Source organism: Cygnus atratus, chromosome 23 (genome assembly GCF_013377495.2).
Source record: "Cygnus atratus isolate AKBS03 ecotype Queensland, Australia chromosome 23, CAtr_DNAZoo_HiC_assembly, whole genome shotgun sequence".
Taxonomy (NCBI): Eukaryota; Metazoa; Chordata; class Aves; order Anseriformes; family Anatidae; genus Cygnus; species Cygnus atratus.
Genome location: NC_066384.1, coordinates 5,852,439 through 5,879,006, shown reverse-complemented (window position 1 = coordinate 5,879,006; position 26,568 = coordinate 5,852,439). Strand labels below are relative to the sequence as shown.

Genomic DNA, 26,568 nt, shown 5'->3' with positions numbered 1-26,568 from the left:
CCTTCCACCCAGCCAATCCCTGAGCCCCATACTGGCGGGCGCCAAGCGCTGCCCAATGGGATCCACCCGCGTTGCTCGGCGCGGCCAATCCGCGCCAGGGGAGCGCCCGGCGGCCCGGCGCCTCTTCGTCGTCGCCACGGCGCGCCGGAGGGGACGTCAAGAGGAGGCGGGCCTTCCCGCGGCTCTCCGCCAATGGGCGGCGCGGGAGGCGGCGCGGCTGGCCAATGGGGGGCCGGGCGGGCGCGGGCGGCGGGCGGCGATGCTGGAGCAGCAGAAGCGGAAGGGCCCCGCGCCTGGGCCCCCTCCCGGCCCCGCTCCCGGCCCCGCTCCAGGCCCCGGCCCCGGCCCCGGCCCCGGCCCCGACCTCCCGCTCGTGCCCGGCCCCGCCAAGCGGCCCCGCCATGAGCCGCCCGCGGCCGGGGGGGGAGCCGGGGGGGGCGGGCAGGCGGCCCCCGGGGCGCTGCTGCAGGCGGTAGGGGGCGGGGGGGGGAGGGAGGTATGAGGGGGCGGGGGGGGCTGGGGGGGGTCGTTAGGGGTAGGGGAAGGGAGGCTGGGGGGGGCTCGGGGGGCTGGGGGGGCGGGGGGGGCTGAGGGAAGGGGTCTTAGGGGGCTGGGAGGGATGGGGGGCCTGAGGGGGTGGGGGGGAAGGGGGGCTGGGGGGACTCGAAGGGGCTGGGGGGGGCTTGGGGGGTGGGGGGGGGTCTGGGGGAAGGGGGCTGGGAGGGATCAGGGGGCTGGGGGAAGGGGGGCTGGGGATTTTGGGGGGGGCAGGGGTATGGGGGGGCCGGGAGAAGGGGGGGCCTCAGGGGGCTGAGGGGATTGGGGGGTCAGGGGAAGGGGGGCTAGGGGGGCTTGGGGGGGCTGGAGGAAAGGCGGCCGGGGGGGGCTGGGGGGGGAGTAGAGGTGGGGGGGGGGGCTGGGGGAGAGATTGGGGGAGCTGGGGGTGTTCAGGGGGACCGGGGGGAGCTGGGGGAAGGTGGTCTTAGGGGGTTGGGAGGAATCGAGGGAGCTGGGGGGATCAGGGTTGGCAGGGGAAGCAGGGCTCAAAGGGGCTGAGGGGGCTTGGGGGGGCTGGAGGAAAGGTGGTTGAGGGTATGTGGGGGGCATCGGGATGGTGGGGGGGGCTGGGGAAGGGATTGGGGGGAGCTGGGGGTACTCAGGGGGTCGGGGGGAGCTGGGGGAAGGGGGGGCTCGGGGCTGGGAGGGATGGGGGGGTTCGGGGGAAGGGGGGCTGGAGGGGCTCAAAGGGGCTGGAGGGGCTTGGGGGGGCTGGAGGAAAGGCGGCTGGGGGGGCTTGAGGTGGCGGGGGGGCTGGGGAAGGGATCAGGGGAGCTGGGGACATTCAGGGGGTCGGGGGGAGCAGGGGAAAGGGGGGCTGGGACGCTCGGGGGTGTCGCAGAAGGGGGGCTGGGGGGGCTAAGAGGGGTCAGGGGGAGCTCAGTGGGCACTGGGGGGCTCGGGGGGGGGTGGGGGGGCAGCTCACTCGTTCCTCCTCGCTGCCCCCTCAGCCGGCTGCTGCTGTCCCCCCGCAGGGCCCGCCGCGCTGCTCCTCGCTGCAGGCGCCCATCATGCTGCTGTCGGGGCACGAGGGGGAGGTGTACTGCTGCAAGTTCCACCCCGGCGGCAACACCCTGGCCTCCGCCGGCTTCGACAGGCTCATCCGTGAGTACGGCGCGTCCGGGGCGTGCTGGTCAGTCCTGGGCTGCCCAGGGACGAGAGGGACGTGGGGATGCTGGAGCCGGTCCAGAGGAGGGCTGTGGAGATGATGAGGGGAGTGGAGCACCTCTCGTACGGGGACAGGCTGGGAGAGCCGGGCCTGGTTAGCCTGGGGAAGAGAAGGCTGAGGGGAGAGCTTGTTAACGTGTGTAAATATCCGAGGGGAGGGGGTCGAGAGCATGGAGCCGGTCTCCTTTCAGCTGTGCCCAGCGACAGGACGAGAGGCAACGGGCACGAACTGAAGCCCAGGAGGCTCCGGCTCAATGTGAGGGGGCACTTCTTTACTGGGAGGTGACGGAGCACTGGGACAGGCTGCCCAGAGAGGTTGTGGAGGCTCCTTCTCTGGAGATACTCAAAAGCCGCCCGGACGCCATCCTGCGCAAGGTGCTGCGGGCGATCCCGCTCTGCGGGGGGGTTGGACTGGATGATCTCCAGAGGTCCCTGCCAACTTTGGCCATCCTGGGCTTGTGTGACAGCAGGCCAGGCCCCGGGGGCTTTCAGCTTGTCGGGAGGCTGGCCTCTACCGCCCTGTGGGGTGGCTTCGTGTCAGGCGTCAGCTGGGGTCCTGAGCATGAGGGGGGCGGGGACGGTGCCGCGGACCCTGCTGAGCATGGGGCTGGCCGCCCGCCCAGCTCATCGCAGTCCTCCCAAGGCCCTTGCAGAGGTCGCCGTGGGTCTGTGCTGGGCAGCGGCACCCTGCAGGCACAGTTACCGATGCTTTGGCTTGCCGAGGTGAAGGTCCGACGACTTATTGATAAAATCAAGTTGATCTAAAGCTGTAAGTCAGCTCTAAGCGGAGTCTCTTCTTCTGGGGCTCACGTGGTGCTGCTTTGCTGCTGTGCACCACCCTGGCTTTGAGGTGGTGGCGGCTGTGGTTACGTGGGAGCTCTGGAGAATCACTCTGTGCGCGGCACAGGCGTGTCTCCACGCGTCTTGCCCTTTCATAGAGTGGTTTGGGTTGTAAAGGACCTCAAAGACCATCCAGTTCCAACCCCCTGCCTCCCTCTCCCTTTTCTCTTAGTGCTGTGGAACGTCTACGGGGACTGCGACAACTACGCGACCCTGAAGGGGCACAGCGGGGCGGTCATGGAGCTGCACTACAACACGGACGGCAGGTGGGTGGCACGCCGACACGTTCCTGCCTCAGCCCCCGCTGTTCCTGAGGGAAGGTTATTTCTGCTGGCCGCAGCCCCTCGCGGAGCCTCCTCGTTGCCCCTGCTCAGCCACACCGCAAACCCTCACAGCAAACGCTTGTGCTGTGGCTTTCCTGGGTTAGGAGTGGCGCCTGCTCTACTGGCCCGGCCACCTGTGACCCACGAGGGCCCTTGATTTCAGTCGGGAGAAACTTGAATGTTCGCGTTGGTTGTGCGGGAAGCGGTTGGCTGGGGAGGGAAGGAAAACACGGGAGTCATTTGTCACTTTGGAAGGCTCTTCCGCCACCGCATCTGAACCGAGAGGTTGCCAGTTTTTCCTTCTTGTCTTGTCATCCCAGACAGTGGCTGAGGAGGCAGAAGAGCAATACCTGTGTAGGTATCTCTAGAAATTGGGTTTGGTGGGAGCACCTCCGCTATAGCTGTCCCGCTGGCAGTCTGCCTGCTCTGAAACTCCACGTTTCTCTTTGAAGTTGGGCGTAGAACTTCTCCGTAGTATTGGGGCCGGTTTTAATGTTTGCGTCAACAGTCTTGGCGAGGGGATCAGGTGCACCCTCAGCGAGTTTGCAGGCAGCAAGTTGGGTGGGAGCGTTTCAGGGCGGGAAGGCTCTGCAGAGGGAGCTGGGTGGGCTGGATCGATGGCTGAGTCCGATCTCATGTCCTTCACCAAGGCCAAATGCCAGGTGCTGCACTTGGGTCACCTGAACCCCACGCAGCAGTGTAAGCTTAGAGAAGAGTGACTGGAAAGTTGCCCCTCTGAAAAGGACCTGGGGGTGCCAGCAGTGTGCCCAGGTGGCCAGGAAGGCCGACGTCACCCTGACCCGCATCAGAAATAGTCCCGCGGCCAGCAGGACCGGGGAAGTGCTTGTCCCTCTGTCCTTGGTGCTGGTAGGAGCACACCTCAAGCACCGTGTTCGGTTTTGGTCCCTCACTGCGGAGAAGAGCAGTGAAGCTGGTGAAGGGACTCGAAAAGACGCGCAAGGAGCAGCTGAGAGAATTGGGGTGGCTTACTCTGGCACGAAGGACGCGGAGGGGAGACTTTGTCGCTCCTTACAACTGTCTGAGGAGGTTGCTGCAAGGAGGGTGTTGGTCTCTTGTCTCAAGTGGCGAGTGTTAGGACACGAGGAAACAGTCTGAAGTTGCTCCAGGAGGGGTTTAGCTTGGATATCAGGAAGAATTCTTGCACAGAAAGAGTGGTTAGGCGCTGGAACAGGCTGCCCAGGGAGGTGGCGGAGTCGCCATCCTTGGAGGTATTTGGGTCGCGTGGGTGCGCACTAAGGGACGTGGTTCAGTGGCGGACTTGGTAGTGTTCGGCAGTGGTTGGACTTGCCGATCTTAAGTTTTCCAACCTAAATGATTCTATGATTCAACGACGTATTCCCACTTGATATCTCAAGCTTTGGTCTCGGGACTAGAGAGTAACAAAGCTGGGATGGGAGCAATGCTTCTGAAATAGAGAAGCTCATGGGGATTCTTCTCCACAGCATGCTCTTCTCAGCATCCACAGACAAGACGGTGGCTGTGTGGGACAGCGAGACTGGAGAGAGAGTGAAGAGGCTGAAGGGCCACACCTCATTCGTTAACTCCTGCTACCCAGCAAGGCGAGGACCCCAGCTTGTCTGTACGGGCAGTGACGATGGGACAGTGAAGGTCAGTGTGTTGTGTGTGGAGATAGTCTAGAGTGAAAGTAAGGTGGGATCTCTGAAAGAGTTGTTCATGTTCTTCCCATTTAAGCTGGCTAAATTCACACTTTGGTTGATCTTACAGTTTTGTGATCGAAAACCTTCGATTTAAAAATGAAATTTGCTTGTTCCTTCTGTAATTTTTTGGATGGGGGTTAGCAAGATTGCTCTATTCAGTGGTGCTTTTTCTACTAAATCAGGTTAACAAAACATGAGAATGGCAAGCAGTTACTGAAATCTTTTATTGAACTGCCTTCTTTCCTCCTATTCTTGCTTTAAACAAGGAAAGTCACATGCTTTAATCACACCGGGCTTCTACTGTGTTTTCTGTAGAGATCTTTTGAGATTTAAAAGTGAATTTTAGCAGAGCGGTTTGAGTCTCTGCAAAGTATATGTGCAATTTTGTAATTTTTTTGTAATTTTATTGTTAAATATCTCTATGTAAGTTTTATAACCGCCGTGTCTTTTTAGCTGTGGGATATCAGGAAAAAAGCAGCCGTCCAGACATTTCAGAACACATACCAGGTCTTGGCTGTAACCTTCAATGACACCAGCGATCAGATCATATCTGGAGGCATTGACAACGACATTAAGGTATGATGTTTGTGTCCTCATGTGCCTTTCCAGCCGTGCTCACCTTTTCCATCCCATCAGAAATCTCTTGTAACAGCGTGCAAAATGTCGCGTTGGTCAAGGACAAATGCGGAAGGCCGTTGGTCGATTTTTACAGTCACAAGAACTGTGCCAGCCTCCCGTGTCCAACCTCTGTCTTGATCTAAGGCCAAGAAACTCTGAGGGAGTTGTTTCAGGGCTGTTTGCCACGTGACTGGCTGGGCAGCCCTGGCATTCCTGGCCACGCATCTTAGCACTGCTGTCACACTGGAGCTGAGGTGGTATGCGAGCTCTTCTGGCAGTCGGTGCCTCTCCCAGAAGCTCTAGAGCCATGTATGAGGTCGGCTAAAGAAAATCTGGTGACACATCCAACTCTCTGCCCTCTGCTCCAGTATGCTGTTGTAATTTACTTTGTCACCTGCTACTGTGGAAAGTTCTTATTTAAGAGCGCGCTCAGTGTTTCATTCATTTGGTAGCTGAGATTCTCCTGATAGCTGCGCAGCTCAGTCAGTCTTGCTGTCTTTTTAGCCTCAGGCTCCAGTCTTACCTAGGCATGGGGAGCATGTTCTTGTCAGAGGGCCATCGCTAAGTGTAGCACTGAAAGGACGTCTGTTCTGACTGCCCCGTGAACGGCCGTAACTCTTGGGGAAAGAACATCATGAAATTTTGGGGCTTTGACAACTGCTGCGCTGTGCCATGGTCAGTGGAATTTGGGAGCTGGGAGAGCTGTAGCCAGATTGAAGAGGATTCCTGCCTGCATGGGGCAGCTGTAATTTGGCTCCTTGCTGCTAACACAGTTGGACACGTTAAGTAAGGAGCCTTCTAAGGGGCAAATCCTTTTTTTTCCTACAACACGCAAAATCATAGCCTTATATTTTAGCCATTGAGACCCCACCCAACTGAAACTGAAAGCTGATTTCATCAGATGACTGATCAGTACTTGTATGGAATGGTTTGGAAATGGTATTTCTGATGGGCTTGGCTACCCTTTTAAGCTGCCATTTTGTGTCCGCTGTCTGAAAGGTGTGGGACCTTCGCCAGAACAAGCTCACGTACACGATGAGAGGACACGCAGACTCGGTGACAGGCCTCAGTCTGAGTTCAGAAGGCTCTTACCTGCTCTCTAACGCAATGGACAACACAGGTACATCCTGCTGAATGTGGCAGCGCAGCTGTGCAGACAGCTGTCAGCCCCTGCCCTCTCCTGCTAGCCTTTGGGTAGCCATGTGTGTGGCATTTAGGAAGGAACAGCTTGAATTGTTCAGTGTAGAAAAATCAGAGTCAGACATGGGGGTGGCTCAGGGGAGCTGAGCTCCACAGATAAAGTTTGAATTCCTGTTGCTGCAGTGATGACAGTTGCATCCTTTGGAGAGAGGGAGCAGCTGTATCAGAGAGCTTTGTCATGTCTTCCAACGGGCAAGAGGGATTTGAGCCGTGGCACAAATTATTTGCACAGGCAGTGGAATGTAATCTTGGTCTTGTTTTTGTCAGGTTGGTTTGGCTGCTTCCTCGCAGCAGGGAATGGCGGTGCCGTTTCCAACCTCTCTGTCTCCTGCATATGGGTGCTCAGCAAAGCTGATCTGTTCGAACTATGATCACAAAACGTATTATTGTAAAGCAAATGCTCATGTAAGGAGACGGTGGCTCATTTGTTTAATGGTTGTTGGGGATTTTTCCCTTCCCGTTGGCAGGGATCTTGATACCATTATAAATTTCTGCATTTTACCTTTCATATCAAAGCTTCCTGCAAGAGGAAAGCTGGTACCTTCCTTTTGCTTCTGGGGAAACCTTTTTATGAAGAGAGCAAGGAATGTGAGCAGGGCTCTGATCATTAGAAGCTGACCTTGCCCCCATCCCTCTGCCATCCAGCTAATTACTGTGAGCTCTCTGTTGCAGTTCGCATCTGGGATGTGCGACCATTTGCCCCCAAAGAGAGATGTGTAAAGATTTTCCAGGGGAACGTGCATAATTTTGAAAAGGTGAGTGTACTACAGACTGAGAAAGTATTGTTTATAACATGCTGCCCCTGTCTATTAAGTTTTCTGTAAATTGTTTTTTAAATTCAAGTTTAAACCAGAAAGACTTTACTAGGGATTCAAAGAAAGATTAATGCACAAAGTCAGATTCTAATTAAAGCCGCAGTAACAAAATTTCTTAGCTCAGTTCAGCTATAATTAGCTGTAAATTAAGTATTTTCTACATTTACTATCTACATTGTGTAAAATAACAAGACACTGGATGTTTCCAGCAATAAAATAAAATCTGTAATTACCTTCCTATCTTCCAAAGGGAGATCATTATAGTGGTGCACATGATATTTAAAGTCTCTTGGTGATTTTATTTCAAGGGGAAGGGAAAAGCTAAATCTTCCTTTGGAAATGGATCTGTGCGCATTCTTCTATTTTAGAATCTTCTGAGGTGCTCGTGGTCCCCGGATGGAAGTAAAATAGCAGGGGGATCCGCTGACAGGTGAGTTATCGCCGTGTTTCTCTGTTACCATCAGTCCCAAACTGTTCTGCAATCACACCTGAAATGAGCTGGATCAACTCTAAAATTCACATGAAGAGCCAGAACTGCGCAGAGAGGTGCGAAGGCCCAAACAACTCCCTGCAGTCTTCTGCGAGCATTGTCTGCAGTGATTATAGTACTGATGTGTTTATATTGCCTTTGCGTCAGCGGAGGAGAACTATATAGTTGTAAAATCCTTCTTCTTGTTGTCAGAAGCCTTCTAGAGAGCTCCATTACTGCTTATGTTCAGTCTCTGTGTCCAACAGATGGACAAGCAGATGACAGGAGCATAGCTGGCAGTAGACTGGGTCTCTTGCAGTCATACCAGCAGACTCGCGTGAGACTCTTCTAGAAGCAGGAGTGTAGAGAAGTGGTGCGTGGTGCTGGGGTTGTGCTGACCACAAATACCAGTCAGAGTGCTGCGTGGCAGCTAGCAGGGAGCACCAGTGGTGTTCCAAGGATCATTTGTAATCCTTGCTTTAATTAACAAGCGCGAGGAAATAGATCTGCCTAAATTAGCATGTATTGGACTTGTAAATCAGAGATTCTGTAAAGCAAGGTTACCAGGGATTAAACTGGGTAGAGGGAGGAAGCCAACAGAGGGGCTGTGCCAGACACTGAAGGTCACCGTGAAGGATACAATCCCCACTGGAGCAAATCCAGATGCACTTTCGGTGACATCGAGACAGGAATTCCTGCAGGCCAGAGTCCAAGCAGCAGTAATCAGCAAATTAATGAGCTTCTGATGGAGGATAGGAAGAGCTTGAGTTCTTACTGTCCAGATATAGTGGGGCCGGCTGTCACGGCAGGTGGCTGAGACGTGACCCTTCTTTCCAGTCCTGCTGGGCTGCAGCAGCAGTGCACGTGGTGATGAATACCTGTTTGTTAATGCGCCGATGCTGTGGCAGGTCCCAGGGCGGGCAACCTGACACGCTGAAGTGTGGCGTGAAATATTGGGCCATTAGGTTAGTCCTGCAGATGCTGCTGCAGCTCTGTGGTCTGACTGCAACTTTGTTGTGAAATTTCGTTGTGAAGAGCACACAGTCAGGTCCCAGGGCAGGTTAGATGAGGCCACTCCAAATCTTTCTGCTACCCCTGAGTTTTTAATTTTTTTTGGAGGAGTATCTGCTGGGAAAGCAAAGCAAGATTGAACATTTCATGTGTCTGGGTAAGAAGTAATTCTCCAATAGTTACTCTGTTTCTCTGCATTATGTGGAGTGTGTGTGTGTTTGTGTTGGAGGGACAATTACCTGATTTTTTTTTCTCTGAGCCCTTCAGAAGGTTTATTGTAAAACCAGCTACTTAAAGTGCTTTCCTGTTCTGCCATGCCATAGAAAATACATTACAGCAGAATGCTTTCAGAAAGCATCAGATACAGCTCTTACCTGCTAGATTAAATAGTCGTGCTTGGAGAAATGCTGCTTTAAATGACATTCACGACGTAAGTGGGATGGTTTCATTTTTCCTTTTCACATGTTTCAAGAAAATCCAAAGAATAGCACCGGCCTGAAAATGAAAGCCTCTAACAAAGCCCGTCCGCCCTGTACTAGTGTCGGTGTCCTCTCTGCCTTACCAACAAGTGCTGTGAGGGATTCAGTGCTTTTTTGGGCAGCAAAGCAGCTCACTTCTCTTCCAACCAGAAGAGAGGCCTAATTGTAAAAACGAATCTTGTCCTTCATCAGATCTGCAAAGCCCTGTCAACGGGAAGGAGCGGGTGAGGTGAAGTGGAGGCACTCCCTGCTGGTGGCACTGGTCCCACCCCAAGTTGGCATTCAGAGCTTGGGTTACGTGCGGGGCCGATACAGGGCCGCTGATCCCAAGCACGTTTGAGTTCAGGCGGCAGAGACGTGGTGATGCACAGTGGCGTTTGCAGCAACCTGCCTTTGGAGGAAATGTAACGTTATAGGTGGCTTTTACATGTGTTTTACTCTCGCCTGGTTGTCCCTCGTGCCCTCACCCTGTGCAGCGCCCCCTGTAAGCGGCCGCAGCGATGCCTCTGGAGCGTGAGGGTGGCAGAGCTGCTCCCCGCGCTGAGCCGGCCAATTACTGCTCTGCCCCTTTCTCCTTCTGCCCCCTGACAGATTTTGTTTTTAGATGCCAGTCACCTACCTAAAGAGCAAAGCGAGAAGGCAGTATGAGTGTAATCCAGCACTGGCAGCTTTCCCAAGCTGCTGATTTTTTTTGAAGAGCTGTGAACCGTGTAACAAACGACATTTCGTGTGGTGAAGCTGTTAAGTTTGGAAAGGAGGCTGTGCGGGTGGAATACAGCGTCACCTTGCCTGGCTGTAGTGCATTTCTCAGAGCTCTTCCATTCTGATTTATAAAAAAAAGCCTCTCCCTCCTACGGAAGCTCTCCATAACGGGTCAGAGCATCGCTTTGTTCCCCGGTGGAACTAGTGCTAGCTGCCAGGCGGCTGCCGCGCCGTGCAGGCAGTGACGGACACCCCCGGGGGACAGGCTGCGTTCTGTGGCTAGCAGAAAGGTGCTGTTTTCCCCCACTCGGAGACCATTGATAAGAATAGTCTGAGAGCTGTGTGGTGCCTGGTGCTAGCGGTTTATTTCTGACCCGCTGCGTGAGGAGCGCCGGTGTCTCGGCGCTGTCCTTCAGCCAAGGTGAGGCACGCGGGCAGCACCCGGCTGCGGTGCGGCGCAGGGACCCGGAGGAGATCAATCAAAGGGCTCGATGCAATCTGATCAGCCCCCTAATAAATGCTCAGAAGTGAATTATGACTTTAATGGCCCAGCAGGAAGAAATCCATATATACAGGTTGTTGGCTGGGAGGGATGGCATTGTAGCGGGGACTGGGGGGGAGCACCCAGGCTCCTCCTAAGCGCTTGTCTGCCTGAACTGGGAGCCACCACTGGGCTTGCAGGCAGGTATTTGCAAGAGTAAGAGGTGTCCTCCCCTCTCCTGACGCTTCTTTTGTCCCTTAGCCCGCTGTATGGCTGCGGTGCCGAGGGTCTCTGTGGCCTCATCCATCTCCATGCCGCAATGGATGAGATGGTGCCGCAGTGCTGTGACAGCAGAGGCTTTTAGCACAGAGCTGGCATGTTAGCTCCTACCTGCTCAGACCTTTGCTCTTCTGAATTCAGCAGTGCAGCGTTTTGCTCCTGACAGGCTCCTTGTTTATCCACGCTAACAGCTGTGGTTATTACAGCCTGGGTGGTGAACCGTTGCAGGAAGCAGCCGTTGGTGTGGGAGGCGGCTGCTTTCCCTTTAGAAATGCCTGCTCTCATCATGACTCTCTTGTAGGTTCGTCTACGTGTGGGACACCACATCCAGGAGGATTTTGTACAAGCTGCCAGGCCACGCTGGGTCGGTGAACGAATTGGCTTTCCATCCAGAGGAGCCTATCAGTAAGTCCTCCCCAGATCAGGTCAGCTGGGGAAATAGTTCCAGGGCTGGCTGAGCTAGTCCTCCAGAAAACAGCTCGGAAACTGGCCAAGTGCCCTGAGTGCCAGAGACAGACCTGGGGGAAGGTGTTATCCGTAGCTCAGGACTACAAAGGGAGCATACACTGTGGGCATCCATTGGAGCTGGGACCTGGGCTGAGTGAAGAGGCTCTACCCCACCCGTGTGTCCTGCCCAGATGAAGACCTGGGGGAGCAGCAGTGCAGCTCTGGCCTGCGGTGGTATGGCCTGTTCATGAGCCGGGGGTGGCCATGAGCTACTGCCACTGTCCAGGACTTCCCAAAATATTTTTGGTACTAGAGTTTGTTATAACCATGAATTTACTGATCACATCATGACAGTTATAGAAACCTGGAAGTGTGTCGTCAGCCCAGGGTCTCTAACTTTCACAGAAGGTGTAAGAAGCAAACAAGGCTCTTTGTGCAGTCCTTTTTATCAACGGTTCCATAGATGTCCTGCTCCAGGGTGAAGGTGCGGCACTACGTACCACTGGTGGAAGAGGAGATGCTCTCAGTGGCATTTTCGGAGCTCTTTCAATTACGGAGCATTAGCTGAGACCAGCCTTGGTACCAGTTCCTTAGCGCACTTTGTGGCCCGGGCAGGACCGTGGGGCACTGTTTGTTTCTACAGAAACACTTGCACCATCGGCCAGGTCACCACACTGCTTCGGCCAAAAATTGACACAAGTCAGCCCTGAAGCGAAGCCAAGAGCTCAGTGGTGCCGAGGATGACAGTCTCTGCAGCAGCCTGGGGGTGGGGACTCAGGGCAGTGAATTATGGCCTTGTTCCTTGGTTATTCATTGCTCTGTCTTCAGATCAGAGACGGTGCTGGAAGAGCAGAGCAATCTCTCCTCTTCAGTTTGGAGCGGATTGTTTGTATTCCGCTGAGCTCCTTTTTGTGAATCAATCGCTCATCTTAAAGTAAAAATTAAAAACCCATCCAGTCATTGCACGCGAGTTCAGCGGCTGATTCCTATTAACGTTTGGGACCATTAATCCTGTAACTCGCTCCACTCACCCCACAACACTCAGCTGCGTGGAAGAGCACCCAGAGAGCACGATTATAGACATCAGTCTGCGAGCTTCACGCAAACCCCCCCAGATCTCGCATGGACTTGAATGAAACAGTTGTCAGTGTCGAGAACAGCGCTCCTCTGACGGGGTTGTCATTACCTCGACACTTGGGTGTTGAATCCCCTCAACAGCCTTTTCTGAATTAGGGCTGCTCAGTGTCTTGTTATAGCCGAGAGCCATCTGCAGTTTGCCGCTCTTCTGATAAATAATAGCAACCCGACCGAGCTTTCCCAGCGAGCCTGTGCCCTCTAGTGGCATGTGGTCCTGCTGGCCGCGCCTGAGTCGCAATCTGAACACCCCTTGCAGAGAAAATAACATTGCAGGATATTTGAGAGCGTTAACAGTGTGTTTATATGCCTCTCTTTACCGTTTTAATGCTTAGACATTACGGGTGGCGTGCCTTTATGTCTGTCTTGGGAGAGGGGAACGGCAGCCAGAACGTGCAGCGTGTGGTTAGGTGTCAGAGTAGCAGTCCAATGAAGCATTTTTGGGGAGCAAATGAAATTGGGCTTTACGGATAGCTTACAGTGAGAGAAGTGAGTAGTTAAATCCAAATGGTGTGCCGTTAGTGGAGTTCTCAGACTGTTCTGTTTAATTTTTGTATGCCTCTCTTCCCTTCCTCCTCTCTCGCAGTACTCTCTGCATCCAGTGACAAACGGCTGTATATGGGGGAGATCCAGTGAAGCTGAGAAGACGGTGTGGTTTGTGCCCTTGAAGTCTTTGGTTTACAGAAGTAGGATTGACTTGCTTCTCACCGGTGCCAGCCCCCTCTCACACTTGCGGTAACGGGAAAATGTTGAAGCAGCTTGATGAGCCAAGCAGCCCTCTCTGCAGGCTGCGATGTCTGCGTGGTCCTGCTGTACAGCTTGTTTGGTTTTTTTTTTTTTTCCCTTCTTTGGGAAGCAGGAAAATTTAGAATTGAAGAGATTTTGATTTTGGCTGTACAACAGACTACTAAACCCTTACCCAGATCACCTGAAATTTGTACAATTTGTTTAAATTCCACCTGTGGCTTGTATATTCCCTGTCCAGTTTCTCTTGGTTGTTTTTATATGGTCAAAACTGAAATAGACAGCTTTTTACAAGAACTGTGTGGATGGTATTTATTGTTCTGTTTTACTTTTCTATTGTACAGTGCTAGATCAAGGCCCACACTCGTATATAACCCAGGGAAGCCGTATACTTTAACTTCAGAAGAGCAGCTTTATTTTTTATTCATGGCAATAAAAATGACCACACTGGAAATAATTATCAGGCTACTGCTGAATCCTATTTTCTTGTTTTGAGTACAACCAGCCTTCTGCTATAAATAAATGTAAAAGGAGGGAGTCGTATGGCAAGCACAGTGTATTCAGGGCTCAGCAGTGGAGGAAGCAGCCTGGTTGCCTTTCTCTTTGCCCTGGCTGAGCAGCAAGGATGGTAGCAGGCCCTCCAGCGGGTTTGATGTATGTTATGGATTTACCAATTATTTCCACCGCTATTGTCCACCAGTTTATTTTTTGGTGGACATCAAGAGTTGCTGTGGGAGAAAACAATTTCCCTTCCAGCAATTTAAGTTCCTTCCCCACTGGCTTATCCCCATCCTTCCCTGCTCAGCTGTGCGTCCCACGTAGTCTGAGCGTTTCCAAATCTGTGCTCAGCCTCCCTGGACAGGGACCTGCGTGGGCTATGCTGGCACAGGTGTCCCCGACCTCGATACCCATGGCTGATAGCTGGGACAAGGTGGGGTGAGCGCACCTTGCATCAGCTCAGGAGGGGCTTTTGGGGGCTGCCGAATGTGGCCACGCTAGTCTCTCTGAGCACTCACAGCAGAGGGAGGTGCCCTGTGCTGCAGGTGGTTGCCTGATGTTAATTAACTGGCCTTGAAGAGTACACACTCATTTCTGTTCTGCACGTGTCCATCTCAGCTTCCAGCTGTTAGACTTTCCATCCTTTTTCCCCCCTTTTTTTTCCTCCTTGTGATGCCGTGGCTCAGGTGTTACTCACATCTCGCTGGCTTTCTGCCTTGTCCCAGCGGAAGGCTGCAAGTCGGGTGGGATGATGAAGAGCAAACATGCGATGCTCCCGCACCAGCTGTAGGACTGTCCCATGCAGTCTCGGTGTGCGTCTGATCAGGAGGCCTTTGCTGCAGCCACCAGATATTTAAGAGGTGGAAAATTGGTGCGTTTTGCACAGTAGAAGCACAAACACATTCTGAGCGTTTCTCACCCCTACTCTCCCCACCGTGGGGAGAAGAGAAAAGCTGGAGGTTGGCACACTCAGGGCCAGAACGGATGGAGCAGCTTTTAAGGATTGGAAATGTGGCTGCACCTCCCAGAGGGCAAGGAGAGCACATTCCCCAGCGTGTTAGGTGTTTGGTGTGCGACGCTGCCCTGTCCCCATCACGTGGAGCGGTTCCTGTCCTGGCATTGTGTCCTTCAGCTCACTGCAGCCAGGCTGCAGGCTGCCCACGGCCCTCGGGAACGCAGGAAACCGTCATCTGTGACCGTGCCGTTCACTGACCCTCCCTGTAGCAGGGTTGAAGGATTCAAGCATCAAGTCCGGACTCAGCAGAGCTCCAGGTTTGCTTCACGTCACCTTCTGAGACACTGAATTGATCTGATCCTGGTCCGTTTTCAGCTTCCACCTCCCAACGTTCCCCCGACTCCCAGCAGGGACGAGTCAGCCTGCTCAAACCTTCCTGGCCGCTGGGGCTGGACCCGGCACTGCTGCACCCCGAGATCCTTGCAAAGCTGCTGCTGCCTCGACCGCGGTCTGTCCCCGTGGTGGGAACCGGCGGAGGCCAGGGCTGGGGAGGGGACGGTGCAGCCGAGGGAGGACCTGTCGCCCGATCGTGGTGAATGAATGCATGTGAACACGAACAAATCACCCTCCAGCTGAAGAGCCAGGCGGAGAGAGCTGGAGGCAGGGGAGGATTTATTTTTAACTCTGCAGGGTATTAAATAACATGCCCTGAAACGTGTGTAAATGAGAGCTGGGGATCGAGCTGGGAGCGCGGGGGCTCAGGCCAGCCCTTCCCAGAGCCACCCGGGCAGCGACACCGCGCCTCCGTCCCCTCGCTGAGGCCGCCCAGCCAGGACGTGCAGGCACTCGCAGTTAGTGCTTAATAGACCTTATTACAATCCTCAGAGGGTTTGTTGGTTTATTTGAACGTATGCCCAAGTGTCGGAGGGAAGAGAGGCTCTCGGGGCTTAGCTGGTGGTGACAAGATAATAACTGCTTTTTTTCCTGACTCGTGTTTGTTTAAAAGAAGAAAAAAAGTTTTTTTTTGTTTGTTTGTTTGTTTTTTTGTTTGTTTGTTTGTTTGTTTTTTTTCCCTAATTAGCAACCCAGGAACCTGCTGGGAAGCCAAGGAGGGGGCATCTCTTTCCCCCTGCCCCAAGTCCCTGATTTTGTTGTGTTGGTGGGGCCTCACGGTGACGCTGAGCTGGGAGAGGGAGCCCTGCTGCCTCCTCCCGCACCCCCGCCTCGTGCCAACGTCGTGCCTGGATGCGGCCGGCTGCTTCCACCCACCTCGGCCTCCAGGATGAGCGACGCTGCCGAGGCTCACCGCTGGCTCCAGCTTTGCCTGAGGAAAGGAAAGGGAAGAGGAGAGCAGCTGACGGTGGACGGATCCACTCTGCATCCATGCAGCCGTGACCCAGATCAGGGAAATGATCTGGATTAACACTAATCCCCCTGCCCCAAGGGGGCAGCCAGGGCACAGCAAGCTCTGCAGTGGGGCCGGTTTGTTCTTAGGGCATCTCCTTCCTATAAACAGACCGGGAGAGCCCAGCGGTGCCACCCGAGCATGAGCAGACTCGCTGCACAAGTGAGTGCCCCTCTCCTGCAACCCCTGGGGGGTCCCTGTGCCCATCCGAGTGCTGCAGGATAAATCTGCGCAGCGCTGGGGACCTCACTGGTCAACTAAACATCCGATGCCAATGGAGGGTGAAGAGGGAGATGCAGGCGGCCACAGATCTGAATTACTGCTGCCAATTACCATCCGCAATTAAGGCCCAGTTCCCTGCGTCAGGGAGGTGGGAGATGAATCGGAGCGTTTGCTCATGTCCTGGCCCCTGGAGAGAGCCGAGAGTTGATTTAGGAGCGGCACCCACCTGCTGGTAATGGGACACGCGCCCAGCGAGCCGTGGCTATGGCCCCGTCCTAACAATTTGTGGATTTAATCTAATTTGCTGAGGGGGCTGGAAGGGTGGCGAGTTAATGGGGGTTCTCGCTGCTAACAGCCCCCAGAGGGGCACTTGGAGCCGAGCGGCTTTCACGCTCTGCAGAGCCAAAGCCTTGCACCGGCGAGCACGGCCACAGCCCCGCGCCACCTCCATGGGGGTCCGGCCCCCAGGCTTGGTGCTGGACCCTGGAGGCCCCCGGGGACAGAACCCACTGCAGGGCTGGCTGGGACACAACCATGGCAAATCTGTGCAAAGGGCTTGCAGCTGGCTGAGCCCCACGTGTACAGGCATGCACAGGCATGCACGCATGCATGCAAACATATGCACACACCCATGCACATGCATACATGCACTCGCAGATGGTTTTTCCACACCGGAGCAGCATGAGCTCCAGGGCACTACAGCAGAAAGCCATTAAAGGCGTAATCCGGGCACGGAGAAAATTGTTTTCTTAAACAGGTTTATTCCTCCAAGGGACGTATTTGCTTGAGAGATTTCCTCTATAAATTAAATCTGTCCCATGATCCAGATAAACGGCTGCGAGCCCTGCTGCCTGCCTTCGCACGGCGTGGCTGTCCCCATCCCTGTCCCCATCCCTGTCCCCATCCCATATCCTCCTGAGCAGGCACTCCTGGATGGAGGCAGATGAGGCATCTGGAGCACCACAGTGTGTCCCAGATTGGGGCACGGGGCCGGATCCTGCACCAGGTGCTGCTGAGCCCTGTGCTGGGCACGACCTGGTCCCGGAGCAGCAGTGGCAAAGAGCCACGGGCAGCCCTGAGCCTGCCGCCCCCTCTCCATCCCCACCTGCCTCACTAATTGCTGCCCTGTCCTTCCACCAGCGCTTTTCACACCTTTTCCCATTGCTGCTCAGAGGCTCATAATGAATTTTGATAGTTACAATACGCAAGTGATAATTTCTAAAAGAATGGAAAACAATTATTTGCTCTGTTGGGGGATTAGATGATATTTAGTCTCTATTTAATGGAAAACTAATTAAATTACATGAGAAACTGAATAGAATTTTTTTGTTAATTATGAATATTGCAAGCTACAAAGGCTAAATGATGATGGATTCTGTAATCTGCCGTGCTTTTAGCTAGACACTGAGATAAGATGACAACTGAGAAAGAATGGGAAGAATGCATTTTAATTTCTATATCGATTCAATAACAGCCGGCTGAACAATGATCCGTTAATGGTGATCTGCAGGAGCTGATGTTGACTGGCAGGCTGACAGGTAATTATGTTAAAACTGGGGAAACAGTGGTTAAATAGATGTGTGCTTACTCCTGGAGGAGGCTGGGGAAGCCGCAGTGCCCCGTGCACTGAGCTGCCCTTGGGTTTGCTCCATCGTGTCCCTTCCCTTCGCCCCACGCAGGCAGGGTGGGGGACGTGCTGCTTGATCAATGCCAGGTGTCCCCTGGGGGTCCAAGTCGGGATTTGGGGCTGGGTGAAACGAGGAGGAAGTGATTTGGGGTCAAGGCCAGCTGCTCTGCTGGTACCTGTGCTGGAGGTGCTGGGTCCAGGCTGGTGTGCAGTGTCCTGAGCTCAATGCCCAGACCTGGGCTCTCCATCACAGGCAGCATCCTGGCCCCCGGTGTTGGAGCATCCCTGATCCATCCCAGGACTGGGACATCGCTGACCTCAGGGTTGGAACATCCCTGATCCTGGGGCTGGGACATCCCTGATCCTGGGGCTGCAGCATCCACAATCCCATGGCTGGAACATCTCCGATCCCATGGCTGGAATATCCATCATCCCAGGCTCTGTCCCAGCACCCAGCTGAGACCCGGCCACCCCCTGTCAGGGTGCTGAGCTTCACAAAGCCACCGCCTGCATCACACCTGCAGGGCTGCTCTGCCACTCCCTCCTCTGGTTAATTAGGGGCTCATTAGCATGGATCCAGGAGACCTTCAGCCCTTGAGTGTATGTATCATGGCTGCTCCACTAAATTTGACCTGCCCACCAGCCGTGGGAGGGATTTAGCCTGAGCAAAGTGGCAAGGACAAACACAGTCCCTGCTAAAGGCACTAAATTGTGGTTTTTGGGGCGCTCCATCACTGCCCGTGCTGGCTCCAACCCCGACCCGCGGGCCAGCTCTGCCGGGAGCAGCCAGGCAGGGGGATGCATGCGGGAGCCCCAGTCACCCACCCTGTTTAATTGCGTGTGACCTCTGCCTGCACGGCAGCGGCAGGGAGATTTGCACGTGGTCACCCTGCGCTGATTTGCATAACGGATGGAAATAAATATCCTCTCCCTGTCACCGTAACCCAGATAGATGGGTCCTCTTGGAAGATTTGTTTGCCAATAAACACGCCAAAACGATCATTTTGGCTTGTTCCGAGAGACCGCTTGGCGCTGTAAATTCCTGCCCAAGTTGCTAAAAGATGCTCACGGGCACTGCTCGGCTTTGGCTCAGCAGCCAGGTCCTCGGAGCTGCCACAGCCCCTCTCTTGGGGACGATCCCAAACCCTGGGCACAGATTTGGTGCTTTTTCCCCCTAAATATTTGCTGGTCTGCTCAAACGCGAGTGCTGTTGGCTCTCTTCTTGAGGGCTATTTTTTGGCTCTGCTTGGAAATATTGAACGACTCTTGAGCTGGACACAAGTGCCTCAAGTCCTGGTCCTGCAGCTCCCCGCAGCGTTTCCTGCAGCCACCGAGCAGCCCTGGCTGCAGCACCGGCTGGGAAAGGAAAGCAAAAGCTGCCAGTGTTGTGGTTTCTTTCTGTTCCAGATTTTTTTGGGGAAAAAGAAAACCAACAAGTCCTCTGTTGGTTTTCTTGAACTAAGAATAGAAATTTTTAGTAAAAATACCAGTTAAAAGTCTAACATTTTTGTGTGCTCCGTTTAGATCCCTAGCAGATACATCTCTCTCTAGCAGAAGGGCTGCGGAGGATACAGGTGGTTTTTACTGAAAACATCCCACTTCGGTTGAAGGCGAAGATTTCATGATTTCATGTGGGATTTCATCCCATCTGGCTCCTCATAGCCTGGGGAAGGAGAACTTGGCCAGGCTGGATTCTGCCCCACAGCTGGCTCCTGCAGCAACGGGGATGCACCGAAGGAGACAACGACCCTGCGGATGTCTTGGGGTCCTGGGGACCCTCGAAATGACTGTGCTGGCAGGGCAGAGCTGCTCATGTTTTCTTCCCTGTGCTGGCATTATAAGCTGTCCTTTAGGCAGTTTTGGGATGTGTAATAAATGGAGAATATAAAGAAAAGACAAACAGCACCTGGGGTAGTGGTTCTGCTGCTGCTGGTTTCCATTTCCACACCTCTCAGTCATGTTCCCAATTGCATCCCGCAGCTGAGCACCCCATGAGGTCTGTAGGGAGCCCCTGTGCTGGATCCCCAATACTGCACCACATCCCCCAAAGGGCTGTGACACCCGCGGGGCCATGCCATGCCCGGGCTCCTCGAGCGGCAAGGTTCAGGATGTGGCTCTGGCATTGCCACCACCTCCCAGCATGAGCAGGTGCCGGGGAAGCCGAGCCCCACCCCAGCTCAGGCTCCACGCAGAGATGCCCCCAGCCCTGCTGGGAGCTGCTGCTCCCCCACGTGGGGCTGGGACCCTCACAGCCAGCTTTGAGGGCAAGAAGGGCAGGGAGAAAAGCAGCAGCACGAGCTGCAGGCTGGAGCCACAGGCAGCGTCTGCTGCATCAGTGCAAGCCCGGCTCCAGCAGGCAGAGGGATGATAAAGCACCCTGGTGTCCTCCAGGTGTAAACAGGAGCCCAAATCCAGCACCCAGCCCTGCCAAAGTTTACCCAAGGTCCTCCTGATACCTCTTTCTTCCCTCCTTGCAACCCAAAGAATGCATTTCCAGGCCCCTCTGCAAACCCAGCAGCCGGTTCAGGGCTGGCTGGGCACTTCCTGCCGCAGAGCCAAGAGCCTGCAGACCAAGGGGTGCGTTAACATGGGGCTGCTGCACCCCTAATGAGCGGGCAGCCGAGCGCAGGCTGTCATCTCCCACGTGCTGCATTTCCATTTGAAAAAGCCAGCGATATTGAAAAAGAATGGCTTTCCACGAACAATGTGTCTTGTGTACATCAAAGCACTTATCTTCACAGCTTCCTCCCATCTCCATGAATGAATAATGTGACCCTGATTTAATTTCCTCCTAATATTTCCTCCATAATTTGCGTGTCATCTGTTTTTTTCCTTTCCATGAAAGAAAAAAAAAAAAGAAGAAGCGAAGGGCCGCAGGTCCAGAGGCAAGGTGGCGGGTTGTGAGCAGAGCAAGTGACAAAATGTTCAGCCCTTTCCCACCTGCTCACAAATTAAGTTATCTCCTTGCCTTCTAGGGAAGCAGCTTGACATGGTATATTGACCTTTTTAATCTAAAATTGATTCTTTGCAAAACTCCACCTGGTCGAGAGCCAGGCAGGATCTCAGCACCATTGTGTTGGTTTTATCGCTTTCATTATTTTACATCAGTGCGTTTTGCCTTTCTCTGTTATTTACTTGAGCCTTCGCACCCTTGCACTGACAGGGAGGGCTGAGCTGAGCACATTGGGCTGGTAATTGCCAGTGAGATGCTATGAGGTGGTTGGGGCCTCATCCTTTTTGATCCACGGGGTGAAACAGGTCCCTCTGCCCAGGTTCCTCCTTTGCTTAAATCCAGGAGGAGCAGTTCCTGTTTTTCAAATACCCATCAGCTCAGACTGCTTTCAGCCATCCCTCCCGGGTCCCTGTTTAAGGGCATTGCTTTGTGAGCCCACCAAATTTTTGTAGTATGTATTTTGCATTCACAGAAGCCAAGTGTTTTCTACAAACCCTATCCTTTGGCCACACAAGTACCTCACAGAACACTCCTGGGAGCACGTGCCAGCACACTGCACCGGGACAGAGAGAAATTCCCACCACGGAGGATGACAGAAAAGCTCCAGGAGTGGAAGCTACTGCAGGCTGGTCCCAGCAGTGCACAGGGATGTGTGGTCTGGCTGGGTCCTTCCAAATTTTGGATGGGTTGGGATAGACCATGGCCAGACCTACACACACACAAATACACCTGCAAGGCTGTGGCCCATTGGATCCAGCGCAGAGCTGCTCTGGTGCCTTTGTGCTCAGGAATGGTTTAGTACATGCTTTGCTATAAAAATCGGGGCTGAGGTTTAAGAAAGCATGGAACTGAAAAGCAGTGAAGTGTTCCTAGGTTCTTCTGCTGGGTGGCATTTCTGGGGGAGGTTTCTCACGCACTGGAAAAGCACCATCCCAGTTTTTCCTCGGCAGATTTGCAGTCTCCGCTCCCCCAGAAGGTGTGCTGTGGAGAAAGAACAAAGACAAGCAGGGTGGATGGCTGTTAGGGGCCATACCCTGCCAGCTCTCTCTGCACCCACCTTCCTGCCCAAATCTTCCAGATTTGAGCCCTGTGGGAGCAGAGGCACAAAGCCAGATGGCTGGTGTCTGTCCAGGCAGAGGTTGCTCCCAGCCCTGGGAAGCCATGTGTGACCAGGGCTCTGTTGGGGATTTCACCGGGGCTTTGCTCCCAGGGCTGAGCATCTGTCAACCCTGCAAGCCCAGGTGCTGCCCCGACACGGCCACCCCAGGGTGCCCCCAGAGGAGGTGGCTGTGGGGTCCTTGTGCTCAGTGTCCAGGCACCACCCACCTGCGGACCACAAGGGACACAGGCTGGGGCAGAGTGGGGGGGATCAGCGATTCTCCAGCCCTTTCCACTTACATACCAGGATCTAACCCTGCAGGTCTCCCCCCTCAGCCTTCCTCCGGAGGAAAAAATAAAACAAAAATCCGCAATTAAAAAGCAAAACTACTGCCCGCTAACGAAAGCCTGGCGCGAACGGGAGCCGCGCCCGCCGCCGGCTGCGGGGAGGCGGCCGCACTCCCGCCGCCCGCGGCCGCCCGGAAGCCGCGAAGGGCTCGGCGCGGGCGCGGCATGCACGGCCGCACCGCCCCCCGCCCGGCCGCGCCGCCCGCCGGGCCCCGCTGGGAGCGCGGGTGGCCTTGTTCCGGCGGCCGCGTCCAGCGCTGCCCGCCGCGCCCCCCGACCCCACCCGCCGCCTCCTCCCCGCCCGCCCCCGGGGCGCGGAGCGCGGCTGTGCGGGAGAGACAATAGAGGGGCCGGGCGGGCTCCGCGCAAAACTGCGCGCCCCGGGGATGGGTGGCGAGGTGTGCGCGGCCCCGGGGCCCCTGCGCCGGGGGATGGGGTTGTAGCGGGGAAGGGGGGAGCGGGGCTCCGGGGAGGAAGGCGGGGAAGGGGGGCGATGCCCCTTTCTGAGCCCAGCCCGCCTCTGTGCTAACCTGGCAGGGTGCGGGAGGCGGCAGGGCTGCTGTGAAGAAAGTACCGAGGCTGGCCGGAGGCTGGAGAGCGGGACATGTTGCTGGTGCCCCCCTGATGATCCGCGGGTGGCGGTTCTGCTGGCGAAGGGGAGGCTGGTGAGAAGCTGGAGGAAGGCGACGCGCAGCCACGGTGGGGGAAATCCGAGGCTCCGGCTGGGAAACCATGGGGAGATGCAATGGGAGATGTACGCTGGTTGGATTCTGCTGCCTGCAGCTGGTAAGCCGAGGGGCCGTGCACTCATCAGCATGCCGGGTTGTGCTTAGTGCGAAATGCTTGCTGTCACCGCTACCCGCTCCGTCTCAGCGGTGACCTTGCTGTGGGACCAGCTTGGGGATGCTTCAGTGCGACCCAAATAAAAAAAAAGGCAAAGAGAAAAGAAATGTGACCCTCCTCCCCTGCTTCAATCCAGTGCTTGCTGGAGTTGCAGAAGAGGAGACGGATTTGAAACAGTTCCCAGTGCTGTCAGTGCCTGGGGATGTGTCTTGAGCAGGTGTGAGCTTTGTTTCCAGCTGCAGTCTCTTTTCTCCGAGTTAGCTGCTGAGGGTGGCTTCCCATCCTGCACTCAGCAGCTCCACGGATGGTTCTTGGGGTGCGGGTCCCTTGCCTGAGATGTGGCAACAGCAAAACTTGGAGACACAGACGGCACTTTGCAAACTCCTGCTTTTGAGTGGGGCCGGTCTGCTCGCGGGCTGGGGACACTCACACGTTGGGGGAAGAGAGGACAGACAGGGTTCGTTTTAATGGGATCGTGGATATTTGCAATAATTGTGTGTCGTGCTTTCCACCACCTGCGAATCCATCTTCATCAGGCTGGTGTCAGAGGGCCAGCCGAAGGGAGCATGTGGGGCGTTCGGGGGGTTTCTGATAAAACCAGCAACCACGGAGGTTGCAATTAATTATCCAGGCGCTTTTCCAGGCGGGTGGTTTGTTGAACCTGGTAGCCAAGTGGCACCCGTGGAATTACATTGCCACCATTCAGCGACTGTCGGGGGCTCGTCGTGGCAAGGGAAACAGGGAGGGAATTGCCAAAACGTCGCCTGGCCAGCCTGCGATGTCCCCATGGACTGGGGGGTGACCAGGCGGCGGAGCGCTGTGGATAGAGGCGGTGATGTGTGTGATGGAAACAGGCTCAGTGTCTGCTCTTGCAGAGAGCTTTGGAGATGATGGTGGCATCCTGCTGACAGGCAGTTTCTTCCCGGCGTCGCTCCCATTCATTTTTTATCTTTCAGAAGGCCATGGCCGCGGAGTTGTTCTGACCTTGCAAAAGGTGGCGAGCGGCTTTTCCTGGGGCTAAGGGATGCTTCAAAGCAAATTGGTGCTGGGGAAGCAGAACATCATGCTGCGGGAATCGCCTTCCGTGCCCTGAAACTTCCCCGCTGCTGTGGTTTAGTCGGTGAAGTCTTGCTTTGCGCCTCGCTTCTGTTCCCGCTTATTCAGGATAAAAATGATGGGTGTTTCCTTGTGTGCGGGAGTTTCCTGGCTTTCGGTCACTTTTTCCTTCGCTGCTCAACTCAACAAGAGTCTTGTTGGCATTTATTTTGCAGGGAAATACTCCAGCTCTGTAAAGAGAGGAGATTTTGATGCGTTTATTTTCGGAAATGAAACAAATCAGTGTGAGCTCCTAGGCTGGGAGAGCAGCTCCTGCACGCAACCGGGAAACTTTGTGATGCAGCCTGAGGCCGGGCTTTCCACCCCATCCTCGTCTTGTGTGTCCTAGTGCTGCTGCGGCAAGGATGGGCTCCAAAATTGTCCCTTTTTGGTGGGTCTTCTACCCCTGGGTACTCCCAACTCTCCCAGGCCGCACGATGCTCTCCAGGAGGGAGCCTGGGCAGAAACGCCTTCCTGCTGTGGGACGAAGCCACCCTGCCTCATCCCAGCACCAGTGCAGGATGTTTGCCACTGCTCGGGGCTCTGGGCAGGCTGTGGACCATGTGCGTGCTCCAGCTGGAGCTCCCTGAGGCGGTGGTGGCCACCACAGCACCCTGCCAGCCTCGTCGCTGGCTCCGGGCTACCAGAAGGCAGCAGCTTGAGCCCTGCTGGGTGCGGGGAGATGCCCCTGAGCACCCAGTGCCGGTGGGGTGGCAGCAAGGCGGGGCCACTTCTGTGTGGGGTTGGGGCTTGCAGCGGTGGCACAAGTCCTGGTCTCTGGGAGTAGAGGAGCCCGGAGGCCGCACACGGCAGAGGATGCTCCTCCAGGCGGGCCGCCCTGCGTGGTGGCACCTGAACCAGGCCAGGGGCTGGTTTGCTGCCTGCAAACTTCTGCCCAGCCCCGTGGCCATGAGCTGTGGCACCCCAGGCAATGGTTCCCAGCCCTTGTGATCATCCAGATATCGCAAATGCTCCTTCACCGCTGCCTCGAAGCACGCAGTGAGCCAGGGCTGCAAGTGCCGGGTGTTTCCACTCCTGGGAGAGAAGAAATGCCAGCCAGAGTTTGCCTCTATTTATGATTTTCCAAGGAAAAGGCTAAGAAACCAGTGAGTCATTTGCCAGACACGCAACGACTCAGCCTCAAGAGGGGCTGGCTGGAGATATTTATGATTATGAGATGAAATGAAATCAAAACTCTGTTTTTATGCCAACTATCCAGGAACAAGAGGCCACAATGCTGCTAGCATCAGGTCAGCTCGCAACACAGAAGTGGCTCTGCTGGGCTGGGGGCTGGGAGTTTGGCGGCTTCATGGCTGCTGATTAAACCAGCCGTTCCCCGGGACGCCCGATGTTGTCGGGGGAATTTATGTTTTCTTTATGCGAGCAGTAAAGCTGCTGAGCTGGCCAGATGAAAAACAAACCTGCCGTGCCCTTCGCCGCCGCCAGCACGCGGGAGCTGCGAGCTGCTCCTCTTGTTGATTCTGAAGCCTAATGGTGGCGGCTGGAGGTGGCAGCCCCACTGCCTCGCCTTCCTCCCAGGGCTGGTTGGGTGTGGGGTGCGGAGGCAGGGGGGCGCCTCGTTGTTCGCCCCACTCCCACCACCCCTCGGCATCTCTCCGAAGTGTTTTGTTCTGTTCTTTGTTCCTCTCCTTTTCCTTTAATTGGCTGGGAAAGCAAAGCTCTGTTGGTGCCTCCCGCCTGGCTGAGCCTGCCGGAGCTTGCCCAGACGGTGCTGTGCCGCGCCGTGCCATGGTGTGCCATGCCATGCAGTGCCATGCCGTGCCGTGCCATGCCAAGCAGTGCCATAGTGTGCCATGCCGTGCTGTGCCATGCCAACACTGGCCTCCTTCCTCCTGCAGCCTCCCAGGGTCAGAGGTGCAGGCAGAGTGGGGCCGCGTGTCTGTCCCATCCCACCTGCCCATCCCACCGAGGGGTTTTCTTACATGCGAGCCTCCAGGATGCGACCTACAATGACCGAGCCCGCACGAGGAGCTGGGAGAGAAGCTAACGAGTGACCCCAGGGCGTCGGCTTAATGAAGGATGGGTGAGGGCAGCGCATGGTCCCATCCACTGCAGTCCCTGGCTCTGCCTTGTGCCATCCCTTTGGGACACCACAGCCAACCCTCAGTGGGGTCGTCCCCCCTTGTCCCCACTGCACCGTGCACCCCGCGGGCGCACACCCACTGCTGGCACCGGCTCCATCGCTGGTGAGAGCTTCTGATGGCTGCGGGCATCTTTTGTCCTCGCATGGTTGCCGTCATGCCCGAGCCCATGCTTGGGGCCAGCGCGAGAGCGGCGGGACCGGAGCTGCCCCCACCACCAGGGATGGGGGGAACGGAGCCCGGGCTGAACTCTGGATGTGGGTTTTCAATTACACAATTAAATGCACAATTAGGTATAATTACCAGTGCTCAGAAGCCGCGACTGTTCATAATAGGCATGTAATCTACTGCAGTCACTGTTTATACTGCTCAGCTCTGCTCCCTAATGATTATGGAAAGCTTTCACATTTGCATGGTTGCCATGGAAATTGGGTTCGGGGCTGACAGCGGCATCACGGATGGAGGACCCCACGGCT

At 55.3% G+C, this 26,568-nt stretch overlaps 2 protein-coding genes across 2 annotated transcripts in view; both read left to right on the top strand.

The window, feature by feature from the left end:
- The first annotated feature begins 259 nt into the window (after positions 1-259).
- SNRNP40 (small nuclear ribonucleoprotein U5 subunit 40) lies at positions 260-13,243 on the top strand. Its single transcript, XM_035565086.1, has 10 exons — positions 260-472; positions 1,533-1,662; positions 2,738-2,831; positions 4,352-4,517; positions 5,021-5,143; positions 6,185-6,305; positions 7,058-7,140; positions 7,569-7,630; positions 10,923-11,026; positions 12,789-13,243. The coding sequence occupies exons 1-10, from the start codon at positions 260-262 to the stop codon at positions 12,836-12,838; spliced, it is 1,146 nt and encodes a 381-aa protein (XP_035420979.1). The 3' UTR covers positions 12,839-13,243.
- Positions 13,244-22,361: 9,118 nt separating this feature from the next.
- NKAIN1 (sodium/potassium transporting ATPase interacting 1) overlaps positions 22,362-26,568 on the top strand; it is a 28,813-nt gene continuing 24,606 nt past the window's right edge. Inside the window, exons 1-2 of the mRNA XM_035565082.2 lie at positions 22,362-22,450; positions 22,590-22,838. Of these exons, the coding sequence (XP_035420975.1) occupies positions 22,785-22,838 (54 nt within the window). The 5' untranslated portion in view covers positions 22,362-22,450; positions 22,590-22,784. The remainder of the gene's footprint in view (positions 22,451-22,589; positions 22,839-26,568) is intronic.

What these genes read in the sequence shown, in the direction of transcription:
- SNRNP40 (XM_035565086.1), top strand. Translation starts at nt 260, where the DNA reads ATGCTGGAGCAGCAGAAGCGGAAGGGCCCCGCGCCTGGGCCCCCTCCC. An exon ending in GTGACGATGGGACAGTGAAG is followed by an intron (nt 4,518 to 5,020) that starts GTCAGTGTGTTG and finishes GTGTCTTTTTAG; the next exon opens with CTGTGGGATATCAGGAAAAA. An exon ending in ACGTGCATAATTTTGAAAAG is followed by an intron (nt 7,141 to 7,568) that starts GTGAGTGTACTA and finishes CTTCTATTTTAG; the next exon opens with AATCTTCTGAGGTGCTCGTG.